The 13418-nt window shown below is 39.2% G+C and overlaps 1 protein-coding gene across 4 annotated transcripts in view; it reads right to left on the bottom strand.

The window, feature by feature from the left end:
* LOC112103386 (connector enhancer of kinase suppressor of ras 2-like) overlaps positions 1-13418 on the bottom strand; it is a 526129-nt gene that overhangs the window by 192368 nt on the left and 320343 nt on the right. For 2 of the 4 annotated variants that reach the window (XM_026652993.1, XM_026652992.1), the window contains exon 9: positions 7693-7839. The exons of the other annotated variants lie outside the window; for them this stretch is intronic. In XM_026652993.1, coding sequence (XP_026508778.1) covers positions 7693-7839 — 147 coding nt within the window. The remainder of the gene's footprint in view (positions 1-7692; positions 7840-13418) is intronic. 4 annotated transcript variants of the gene reach the window in all.

Here is a 13418-nt window from a genome sequence, read left to right as displayed (position 1 = left end):
CTTACTTTGTTCTGTCTGTTACTACTTGGAACCACTTAAATCCTACTTTCTGCATTTAATAAAATCACTTTCGTTTTATTAATTAACTCAGAGTATGTATTAATACCTGGGGGAGCAAACAACTGTGCATATCTCTCTATCAGTGTTATAGAGGGTGAACAATTTATGAGTTTACCCTGTATAAGCTTTATACAGGGTAAAACGGATTTATTTGGGTTTAGACCCATTGGGAGTTGGGCATCTGAGTGCTAAAGACAAGCACACTTCTGTGAGCTGTTTTCAGGTAAACTTGCAGCTTTGGGGCAAGTGATTCAGACCCTGGGTCTGTGTTGGAGCAGAAGGGAGTATCTGGCTCAGCAAGACAGGGTGCTGGAGTCCTGAGCTGGCAGGGAAAACAGGAGCAGGGGTAGTCTTGGTACATCAGGTGGCAGCTCCCAAGGGGGTTTCTGTGATCCCATATTCACCAACCCACATACACACAATGAAATCTGTAGTTGCGACCACTTCTTATTTTTGTTATGTGCAGTAATTAAAATTCATTTTCATTATGCTAGCATAGCATTTTCCTTTAAGCAACCACTTTCAATTAGTTGCAAGATTTCCATAAAAATATTTTCACCTAAGATATGTTTAACAATATATATCAATTATCCCTCATCAATTTTCTACAGTTGGCATCACAGTACAGGTTGTCTCATGATGAAGACAGAATAAATTTTTTATTGTAAAATAATCTATAGTACCACACTAAGTACTACTGGGGCACTACCAGGGCTGGTGCAACACATTAGGTGACCTAGGCGGTCACCTAGGGTGCTAACATTTGGGGGGCAGCGACCGCGGCAGCCGGATCTTTCGGCCGCCCCGGTCATCAGCGGTATTTCGGGGGTGGAACCTTCCGCCGCCTCTATCAGGGGCGGCATTTCGGGGGCAGGACCTTACGCCGCCTCTGTCGGGGACGGTATTTCGGGGGTGGGACCTTCCGCCGCCTCTGTCGGGGGCGGTATTTCGGGGGCAGAACCTCCCGCCACCTAGGCCGGCAAAAAAGCTGGTGGCGCTCCTGGGTACTACCAGTGTCCTGACAAGTTGTATTAAACCTCACTACGGCAGCCACTGAATGAAATTAGCTCCTGTCTTATACCTCCACAGATTAAGAAAGAATTTCTCCAACTGCATCATCATAAAACAGGGACAGTTTGGAGGAGAGGAAATTCATGAGGGCATCTGGAGAGAAAAAACCCAAGCATCAATGCTTAATGTAGTAGCATCTTCTTTGGCTCAAATTTCCACTACAAAATGTTACTGTGGCTGAATACTGCTCAGAACAGTCACGTCAAGTGACACAATGCTGAACAGGGTTCATCCTAGTCCACACTGACTTCTAAATGGTATTCAGCATTGTGCTTGTTAATGCAATTGCTAGCAAGAGTTCTCAGGCATAGTAACATGTAGAACAGGCCTTTCTTCTTTGCCTACTTACCTTGGTAGAGAGAAGTTTGGGCAAATATACAGACTATATGATTGCAAAGTAAAGCTATCAGGATACGGTATCTGAACAGTGAATTGAAAAATTCCCTAATACAAAGAGGAAGTAATCTCAGAGAGCTGCACTAGAACCATCAACTTGTCATTTGCCTGTCCACATTGCTCCCAGGCCTGTTCTTACAACATTGCAGAAAGTATCCATTACACAAGGCATCCTGTATCCAAATGCATATGGTTAAGGATATTCAGCCAATTAAGCCATACGACTGAGAATATCCCTAAGTGCTTACCATATTACATAGAATAGGAACTAACTATTTGTAACAGAGAAGTTTCATTATGTAACTGTCCCTTTTGCTGCAAGTTTTACTAGTCAGACAATGGGCTGCAATATGGAGTTCTATATTTCAATCACAACTGACAGCAAGGTCTGTGTGCTGGGCCTACTGCCTGCAATAGGAAGGATGATTCCACTTAGAAATAACCCTCTACATTAAAAAAATATTAAATATTGTTTTAAAACTGAGTGAAGTTATCAGTGTTTATTTTTAGTAAAAAATATTTGTTTATCAGGAAAAAGTATTTGTCTTATTTTTCCTGATAAACACAGAGCTGAAGCACCTGAAATTTGGGTCCAGTAGGGAAACAGCATGTGAATGCAAAGAAAAATTCTTCATTAGTTTGTGAAATTTTAGATCTTCCTGAAATAAATTGAGACTCAAGAGGCACATCTTGATAACTTTGGTTTCCTCTTAGACATATGAGAGAGATGCGGCTTTTTAAAATGTTATGCTAATTGAGAAACTAACATTTTTGCTTTTAAAAACACATATTCCTTCCATCATATAGGGAAAACCCCTAATGATGATAAATAATAACAATGCTTATTGTTTATACAGCACTTAATACATTTTAAGTGCACAGACTTAGGGCTCGATTAAGCCTTGAAGGCAGAATGGGTGCAATTTGCATTCCCTTGTACCTGTATGTAGGTAATGGTGTCTGAGGGAGGATGGCAAGCAGCTGCAGCAGCATTATAGGAGCAGTCCTGACAGAAGCTGCCCAAGAGAAAAGCTGGACCCTGGCCCTCCCTGCTTTGCAGACTACACTGTTGAGCGTCACTGGGTTGCAGGTGAACTTTCTATCATCAATGCCTTTTGGGGACAATTCAGGCCTAAAGTCACTGTTTCACGTTTTATAGTCAAGAAATGTAAGATCTCAAAATTGCATTTTACATGTTGTTTAACTACAAACATCAGGTAAAAATTTAGGGGTTTTCATCTTTTTTGACAAATGTTACAGTGCTATGGAAGAGTAAGCAGGACTCAGTTATGCTTTGTGCAACACCAACAAAATTGTCAACTAAGGAAACAAAGGGTAACTGGACGGTTTTCACAGTGGAGAGGGCGGACCTCACTATTTACCTAACGATCTATACTGGGACCCGTGCTGTTCAACATATTCATAAATGATCTGGAAAAAGGGGCAAACAGTGAGGTGGCAATATTTGCATACGATACAAAATTGCTCAAGATAGTTAAGTCCAAAGCAGACTGCAAAGAGTTACAAAGGGATCTCACCAAATTGGGTGACTGGGCAACAAAATGGCAGATGAAATTCAATGTTAATAAATGCAAAGTAATTCACATTGGAAAACATAATCCCAACCATACATACAAAACAATTGGGTCTAAATTAGCTGTTAACACTCAAGAAAGAGATCCGGGAATCACTGTGGATAGTTCTCTGAAAATATCTGCTCAGTGTGCAGCAGCATTCAAAAAGCTAATAGAATGTTAGGAACCATTAGGAAAAGGACAGATAATAAGATAGTGGCATTATGATTTTTTTCTATATAAATCCATGGTACGTCCACACCTTGAATAATGCATGCAGTTCTGGTCTCCCCATCTCAATTATTATTTGTATTTAAGCACTGGCTAGATGCCTTACCTGAGATTGGAGCCTAATTATACTAGGTTCTATACAAACAGTGAGAGACAGTCCATGCCTCTGTGTTGCTATCTGCCCTCACTTTTGTCATTGTTTTGTTATGAATGATCCCGTGAATTCCTTGGGCAAGAACACTGCCATTGTTTACAGCTGTGATGCACTATGTGCACATGACATTATGTAAATAGACAATAGTTCTATGATTCCATTATAGTTATGATAAAATAACTAAGATGATGCAAAATAAACATTTTGGATTTTAGATACTAGGATAAGTATGCATTGTTGGCAATTTTAAGAAAATCATCTTTTGATTTTTTTCATTAAATAAAGCAGATGTAGTTATTGGCAGGGGAAAAATACTGATCTCCACAATGAGTTTTTGACAATTCCCCTTAAGTATATCCATTCTTTAAATAATGAGCTCTCATATAGCTCTTTATACCTGCAAAGTATTTTCCAATGATTAATTACTCTCCATAACATCCCACTACAGCGCCTCTGAGTGTCAGAGGTATTAGTATGCCCCAAACAGAAATGGAACATAGAGAGGTCACGTGAGTCAGCCACAGCCACAGAAAGAGTTAGTGTCAAGACTCAGGATTAGAGCCTAGGGTTTCCTGGCTCCAAAAGCCAGTGGTCAGTTTATAAAAGCATACCAACTTGCTCAGCGGATTCTTCAGTGCATTAAATGTGTAATGTTTACCATGTCCACTACCCATAAAACAATAGCGAACTGGAAAATGAACAAGGGTTGGGGAGACAGAATCCAGCCCTTTAACTCATCGGCAAGGCATCATGTTCGTTAATTCAGATCCTGGGTTCGTATAGAAAAATAACCACCTTTGTCCTGTATGTGGGTGTATGTGGCTACTGGATCTATATGATCATCAACCATTTCCCCAATCCTCTTCATGACAGCCTATGTAGAACTGGTCGCAGATACTACAGAATCTCCCTGTGTGCCCATTATGCAGAATTGCAAAGGTTCTGCTGTACTGGGAACTTCCTGCAGTCCTATAACAAGGACAGCTAAAACAGCTGTGGGAATAAGCTATGGGAAATTAGCATGATAAAGTTTCTCTACACAAAACAAACATTTATTAAAAGCTCAACCAATCAAAACAGAACTTGTATGTGAGGGCTGTGTTAAGGGTCTCAAGAACCCAAAATAAACACATTTCATATACGTAAATAACCAACAGTGTGAAAATACGAAAACAGTATGTTAGGCATTCAGATATGATAGTGATGGGGGACTCATTAGACAGAGATAGCTACTGCACTGATTGATGAACTTACAAGTACACGACTTTTAAAGTATATTTTATAAATATTCAACTTTTCACACTTAGTCTACTTGCAGTAAAAGTTTTAAATTCAAGGCCTCTGGTTTCGCTGACTTCTTACATTGATTATTACATTAAGGTGACTGAAAAATGCTCACAAATTTTTACATCATTTATTTATTGCAGATGTACAGAAATAAACAAGACAACAAGGTTCAATTCCACCCATCAAATCTAAGTAATTATCTCTTAGATAAAGTACTAGTTGGGAGAATAGGCAGAAAATTTGTATTTTACTGTGCTACTCAACAAAAAGGCTCTGGTGCTTAGAGAAAACAGAAGAATATGGCATAAATTATATATTATAAAGGGTACTTTTTAGGTGGCATTTCATTTTATCTAGCCCATTTGCTAGTGGTTAATAATTAAGGCCCAGCTTCCGATTCCAATGTATTCACCTGCAATTTTGTTAGTGATTTCAATGGGAGCATGACTCTGTGTTGAGAACATAAAATATAAAACTTTTAAATTAATGGAAGTTTAGGTAAAAAAAGGTTTTAACATTTCTAATATTTTTAGATGTTCTGACTTTAAACATAAATAATTCACATGACATATGTGCCAATACACATAAGTGTATATAATTTTATTGATTCAATTATATAGGGCCTCAGCCCACCAACCTTACCCACTTGCAGCCAGTAAAGAGTGATAGCCAGTAAACTGTTCAGCTAATGCCAAACTTCCAAATATTACCTCGTTCACGTAGAGCCTGATCCAGCTCCCACTGTGACCAAAAATGGGGTAAATGCACATATGTTAAATCAAATATTTCTGGGGGAGATTATTTGAGCTGGTGAGAATGAACATGTAGGTTAAATATCAATGTCACCAATCTCAAGCATTCAAAAATCTGAGTAAGGCTCCCCAAAATCTTTAGATATGCTTGAAATCGTAAGTTTTTAAAAAACCAATACATTTGATTCACGTCTGCAAGCTTTTCTCTACAACCATGAGAGCTACAAACTTCCTTTTTTAAAATGTAAGAAGAGATTTTTTTCACCTAACCACATGCCTCCAGGAGCTCAGGCTTTAAGAAAAACATCAGTTATTGTGAGATTCCCAAGAAAATCTTGAGAGTTGGTAACATTGCATTATTCGTCTTTCTGTGGTGCACTGTGAAAGGAGTAGTACCTGGGCCAAGTGTAGGTAAATCCATGATATGGTTTCATAATGTTTCATGATGGAAATGCAGATTTCTATATATCACTGCAGTAGCTTAAAAGGATTCCCAAACGGATTCCTTTTGTGAGATTGACAAAAGAGCTCTGTGATGATTGGTGTATTTCTTGGGTTTAGTAAAGAGCAATTGTGTTTTGGAATCCCGTGTGAAGTAAGTCTGTGTGTGATATGTGTTACACCTACCACCACATGCCTCCTGAAAAGGTAAACTGTGGGCCCAGAACATCCATACAGATGGAGTTCTGGGAGAAGGTGAGTTTCAGCTAAAAGGAAGCCTGAGGAGTCAGCACTGATCCCAGGGGCTAGGCAGTGGGCCACGTAGTCACAGCTCCCATAAAGGGATACTCTGCACCTCAAGAGTGTGTCTGGAAGTCCCAAAGCCAGGGCAGTGCCTGGACTTTGTACAGGCCCCAGTGGCTTAAAACACCCAGGGATTCAGCGGCTGGATCCCCTCACAGCAGTTTGTGTCCTGCAGCGGGAGTGTTCATCCGGATCTGTCACAGGATTCTATAAACAAATCATCTCTTTTATGCCTTGAGGTTTGTTTGCATTCCTGTTAACATGACCATGAGTCTCCATTAAACAGTTTCTTGGCAGAGAGATTATCTCTACAGTAGAATCTCACTGCATAATATTTAATTTCCGTGAATCTTGGGAGGGAAGCAAGGTATGCTTTAAAAAACAAAGAATTCTTCAGTTCATGAGAGATTCAATACTAAAGACGTAGTGTACAGGGCCAGATTTTCAGCCAGTGTACCATATATTTTGTTTTCAAAATCCACTTCTGCACTTAAAGCCTGCATTTGTGCACAAAAGTAGTCATTTATGTTCAGATTGGGAAGTTATCCTGGTGGCACAATTACCTAATTTACATATGCATAAAACATTTGCATGTGCATAAATCAAATGCCTGGAAAATCTATCACAAGTTAGGTCTGGCATTTTTTGGTGTCTCCTTGCTGTAAAAGATAGATTTCAAGATACCAATTTTTGAGTGTGTCTATCTAGGCACTTATACAGTCTTCATCACTGTGGCATCTGAGTGCCTAAAAGAAGAAAGAGGCTGGGAGAAAAAAAAAAAAAAGAGCTAAGACATCTTGTTTGACAAAAATCTGCTCTTAGAGGGTACTCATGAAGAACAGTGGCATTACGTTGGAAAAAATGTGAAAATAGCAATGTACAATTTTACTGAGTTCCTTCATTGTAATATTTCCTCCTTATTGGAGAAGCATAATTCTGTTGGCCAAAAATGTGGAAAATAAATAGACCATGTCAGAAATGCAAAGTATTGGAATCCCCTTGAAAAGATTACAAAAGACTTGCTGGGATATGATGGAAATGATTGGAAGGGCTGTATTGCTTTTGCTGGAGACATAAGCAACTGAGTTGGAGTTGGGTCAGAATGGTTAGATATATTGAATATATTATTGTTTGCAGCTGTTCTCTGTCTCTTTGGACTCCTTTGGTCCCCACTCATACAAAGATATGGAGGAAAAACAATTAGCCTGATCGTACCAGAGTGCTGATCTTTGGGCCATGAACGTGTCCCAGCACCATTTCACTAATTTTCTGTCTGTCACAGGCTTACAGTACCAGTCATTATGATCTGTACTATAGTTACAACTGTAGCTTCTCTTTGGAAGGAATAACCACTCTACCACCTTGCTCTTTAACAAAAGATAGCGTTTACCATAACACAGTACAGTTTCAACAACCTTCTTACCTGAAGTGCTAGAGGCTTCCACCTCACATTCTTCAGAAGTGCAGGAGCAGAAACCAGGGTGTTTTGAGGACGTTTCTTCAAGGTTAAGATCACTCCATTTGGGTCTTCCCGCAATGCATTTACAAGGTTCTTTAACTGCCAGCCAACCTGAGGAGACAGCCCATAATGGAACTTTGAAAGATTTCCACTTAACTTACTTAAACGTGAAGGAAGTCTTGTGTTAAACTGAAATGGTCTATTAAAATGGAACTGCATTACAGTCCATTCCTTGCAAATAGGATCATCATTTATAAATTATATTTGATTTCTCTTGGACAGAAATGATGCTGCTGATGCTGGTGTTTTTTTTCTGTTGCTAATTTTTTTTAATAGAGATGAAATGCTTATTTTATTCCTAAAGGTATAGAGTAACCAGAGGATTTTGAAAATACTAATGTAATGCTATAATTTTTCTTGTCTTCTAAATAAAATTGATAATTTTTAATTATCCTTGCCACTGAATTATCATTGCATTTCTCTGTAGGAAGAGAAATAATAGTCGTGGAATAATTACAAACTGCATCCTCAATGTTATAACTGCAGCTGTTTAATTTTTTGGGTTGGGGGCATAGGAAAGAGAATATCATTGGACAACAATAATGTGACTTCTTTGAGGGATTAATTAAAGATAAAATATAATTTGTTTGAATTACCAATAGTTCCACTGAGAGGAACTGAAGTTCCCAAATTATTATAAATGATAATTACAACACAAAGAACAGTATCACTAAATCTGAAGGGATTTCATTTGTGTCTCTTGTTGAAAACTGCTTAGAGATATTTTTCAGGATTCTTGGTTATTTTGCATACTTTTTTTTTTCTGCTTTTCCATTTGAACATTTAAGTTTAAAAAACAAGCTATGAATTTTCAGTTTGTATTTATGAATATACCTCTTATCATCCTATAAAGCTAAATGCTAAAGGGATTTAAAAATTATATATAATGTAAACAATGGTCTCAATGTGCAAAAAAAAAGTGTATTATAGAATTTTTGAAATATTTATGTACTGTTTACATAATTTTTAGTGGATTTTATGCAGTAAAAGAAGCATGAATTCGCACACACAAGTAAAGAACATTTTTTTGGTATTATCAGTATATCAATATCCACTGTTTGCCAGCAGGGACCTCTGCATGAAGTATCATAAAGGAGTGAAAGTAGGAGATTGGATGAAGCCAAATATAGGGCTGTGGTTTCAGATCCACATATACAGTATAAGCTATTGTTTTTCCTCCAATACATTACAAAATGTAACTAATATCTGATGTACTGAGCACCTTTGCCTGCATGGCATTAATTTATGTGATTGTCATTTATGTTTAAGGTTGCTACTGTACTGTAAATATCCCTTGAATATGATGAATTTCTATTTCCTAGTAGTTCTTAATGAATGTCAAACAGACTAGATCAGGAAAGAACACTGCCTAGAGGCTATCACACACAACTTTGAATCAGGTTCTATTCCCAGCTCTGACACCAACCTGGTTGTGTAAAGCTAATCAAAAGTCAGTTAACCTCTCTGGGCCATAGTTTCCCATCTGTAAAATAGTCATAACAATACTTACTTACCTCAGAGAGGTATTATGGAACATAATGCATGTATGTTTGAGATGCTTGGGTAACAGGTACTATAGCACTCCACATTTACCATAGTTCGTGTTATGCTATCATTTCTGTTAGATAGTGTAAGCGTTTTATAAGAAAATGAGATTCTGAGCATATTTTCTTCCCAGGAAAGGCTAAAAATCTCCAAATTCCATTGAGACTGTTAATCTTGTTCTCTTCGCTGTCAGTGTTATCATTCCCATGATAGCCACATGTTGTGTTCCCCATCAAAAACCAGTTCTGTAGAAACAATCACCTTAAAAATCCTAGGAGGACTCTTCAGGGGAAGAGCTGGAGGGGAATGTATCTGAACAACACAGCAGAAAAGAGCAGGGACCTTCTGAAGAACAAAGACCTAGACACTCAGACCATGGGATATTTAAGGCCCAAGAAAATACATAGGTTACAGAAAAGACTCTTGTTGTACCATTTGTACAGTATCCTTGAAATAAAAAGAGATCTTCAATAATTCTCTCAAGTTTCCTTAGCTAGCTTGAGTATTTACTCACCATTATTTACTCTGAAGGAAAATGTTTGGTATAGTCATCTATTCTACACTCAAAATTACCTTTTTTTGCACAACATTGTTCTCTAAACCTTGCCTCTCCTTATTTTACAAGGCAAGCAAAGCACATTCTAGCATGGATCATCACATCACCTCATACACCTGGAAACTATTGTATGTTGATCACATCAGCATGCAAATTTCAGCAAAGGGGGGGGGGGGGACTAAAAATAGTCTTTTGCCATGTTGACAGTGTCAACAGTGCTGAGTCTTTTAGCTGAGTCTTTTAAAATTACAATGCAGGCTGTTTGTTTTAATGATAATAAATTGGAGAATTTTCCATTTCTCTATTCTATGACTCACCTGCTAAATGTTCATTTAGCTTCACAGGACCTTGCTGTTTGCCTCTTAGTTCTTTATTCCTGATGCACAAATGAAGCTCTAAGCATTAAGGCAGTTCAGTATGACTACCTGCTCTCCTATCTCGCTAGAAAAAGCAGCAATTCTTTTTCCTTTAAACAATCTTTTAGTATTGTTGAATTTCTACATGCACATACGCACACACAAAATAAAGAACATCCAAATTGTGCCGAATGATAGTGGATTTCAGTTCGTCAATGTGTTGGCTTGCTGGTTTGCTTTCAGTTTGTAAAATCTGATAGGGAGCAGTGTATTGTGCAAGAAGCAGACATTTTGATCACAGCTGAACCTTGATTAGGGGCAGGACATCCGTAATCAGCAGGGCTATAAAAGCAGGCAGCTGGCCAGTTAGCAGCACAGGAGCCAGCAACCAGAGTTGAAAACAGGAGAGTTTGAGGAAAGATGGGTGTGGTGGTGTTTTTTTTGTCTTCTTGACAGGAGTTTAGGAGGGAAGGCTATGCCAGATACAGAGGTAGTGATCTGAAGAATGGAAGAAACAATGAAAAAGACTGGATGTGGAAGCCACGGGATGTACATTATTTTGGAGAGGGTACCTGAAAGGTGCTTCATTTGTATGAAGTGCTGCCTGATAGAGCTGATGAAATAGAAGAGAAGAGATTTGAATATGCAGCTAGAAACTATGATTGAGTTTCACAGGGGATTTGAGCGGATGATGAAGGGAAGGAGAGAGGAGGCTGAAGGGAAACCTCAAACTTGCAGATGCATGTGCTGTTCAGGAAAGACAGAAATAAAGGCAAAGGTTGTGGAGTACCATTGTATATTAATGACTGTAAAGAAATTAGACAAATTATCAAAGGCAAGATATATTCGTTCTATGTCCCAGTACAGGTACCTTCAAGGGCAACTGGTTTAAAATGTAGTGTCTGAAACTGAGGTAAGAGAAAGTACAGAACAAGTTAAGGAACTGGTAAAACTGGGGTTGGGTTGGATCTTAAGGTGACATATAACGGTCTTTCTAACTTGAAAGAAACCAAGAAGGTTGGTGGTGATTGCAGGGGCTGCTCTATGTTTTTTGCCACCCCAAGCACGGCAGTCAGGCGGCTTTCGGCGTCGGTCCGCTGGTCACGCAGATTCAGCAGCGTTTCTGCGGGTGATCTACCCGCCGCCGAAACCGCAGGACCGGAGGACCTCCCACAGGCATGCTGCTGAAGGCTGCCTGACTGCCGCCCTCATGGCAACCGGCACCCCGCACCCCGCGGCTTGCCGTCCCAGGCACGCGCTTGCTGCGCTGGTGCCTGGAGCTGCCCCTGGGCGATTGGATGTCTAACATAGTGAAAGCCAGTGAAAATGAGGTAGGATCAGAGTCTAAAATAGGGAAAGAACAAGTCAAAAATTACTTAGACAAGTTAGATGTCTTCAAATCACCAGGGTCTGATTAAATGCATCCTAGAATACTCAAGGAGCTGACTGAGGAGATATCTGAGCCATTAGCAATTATCTTTGAAAAGTCATGGAAGACAGGGGATATTCCAGAAGACTGGAAAAGAGCAAATATAGTGCCCATCTATAAAAAGGGAAATAAGGACAACCCGGGGAATTACAGACCAGTCAGCTTAACTTCTGTACCCAGAAAGATAATGGAGCAAATAATTAAGCAATCAGTTTGCAAACACCTAGAAGATAATAAGGTGATAAATAACAGTCAGCATGGATTTGTCAAGAACAAATCATGTCAAACCAACCTGATAGCTTTCTTTGACAGGGTAATAAGCCTTGTGGGGGGGAGGGGGGAGGAGCGGTATATGTGGTATATCTTGACTTTAGTAAGGCTTTTGATACTGTCTCGCATGACCTTCTCATAAACAAATTAGGGAAATACAACCTAGATGGAGCTAATATAAGGTGGGTGCATAACTGGTTGGAAAATCATTCCCAGAGAGCAGTTATCAGTGGTTCACAGTCATGCTGGAAAGGCATAACGAGTGGGGTCCCGCAGGGATTGGTTCTGGGTCCGGTTCTGTTCAATATCTTCATCAATTATTTAGATAATGGCATAGAGAGTACACTTATAAGGTTTGCAGATGATACCAAGCTGGGAGGGGTTGCAAGTGCTTTGGAGGATAGGATTAAAATTCAAAATGATCTGGAGAAATGGTCCGAAGTAAACAGGATGAAATTCAATAAGGACAAATGCAAAGTACTCCATTTAGGAAGGAACAATCAGTTGCACACATACAAAATGGGAGATGACTACCTAGGAAGGAGTACTGCGGAAAGGGATCTGGGGGTCATAGTGGATCACAAGCTAAATATGAATCAACAGTATAACGCTGTTGCAAAAAACCAAACATTCTGGAATGTATTAGCATGAGTATTGTAAGTAAGACACGAGAAGTAATTTTTCTGCTCTACTCCACGCTGATTAGGCCTCAACTGGAGTATTGTGTCCAGTTCTGGGCGCCACATTCCAGGAAAGATGTGGACAAATTGGAGAAAGTCCAGAGAAGAGCAACAAAAATGATTAAAGGTCTAGAAAACATGACCTATGAGGGAAGATTGAAAAAATTGGGTTTGTTTAGTCTGCAGAAGAGAAGACTGAGAGGGGACATGAGAACAGTTTTCAAGTATGTAAAAGGTTGTTACAAGGAGCAGGGAGAAAAATTGTTCTTCTTAACCTCTGAGGATAGGACAAGAAGCAATGGGCTTAAATTGCAGCAAGGGCAGTTTAGGTTGGACATTAGGAAAAGCTTCCTAACTGTCAGAGTGGTTAAGCACTGGAATAAATTGCTCAGGGAGGTTGTGGAATCTCCATCACTGGGGATTTTTAAGAGCAGGTTGGACAAACACCTGTCAGGGATGGTCTAGATAATACTTAGTCCTGCCTTGAGTGCAGGGGACTGAACTAGATGACCTCTCATGGTCCCTTCCAGTTCTATGATTCTATTAAATATAAGTGGTTTTGAGGGCATATCTTTGAAGCACACCTGCATAAGGTGAACATGGGGAGATAAGAATTGCTTCCCAGAGAAGAGGGTATATATGTCTCTTTTTCATACTGCATCATTTAGCCTGGTTATTTGGCCTCTAATCAAAAGTGAATTAAAACTGAACAAAAGTGTAATTAAGCAACTGGCTACACAGTTACACTAGGGATGTGTTAGTGTTAATTACATCAAATCTCACGCTACTCAAAC

Source organism: Terrapene carolina, unplaced genomic scaffold (genome assembly GCF_002925995.2).
Source record: "Terrapene carolina triunguis isolate 2854851 unplaced genomic scaffold, T_m_triunguis-2.0 Scaffold131, whole genome shotgun sequence".
NCBI lineage: Eukaryota > Metazoa > Chordata > Testudines > Emydidae > Terrapene > Terrapene triunguis.
The sequence above is the reverse complement of the archived record's forward strand: the minus strand, read 5'-3'. Positions and strand labels throughout refer to the sequence as shown.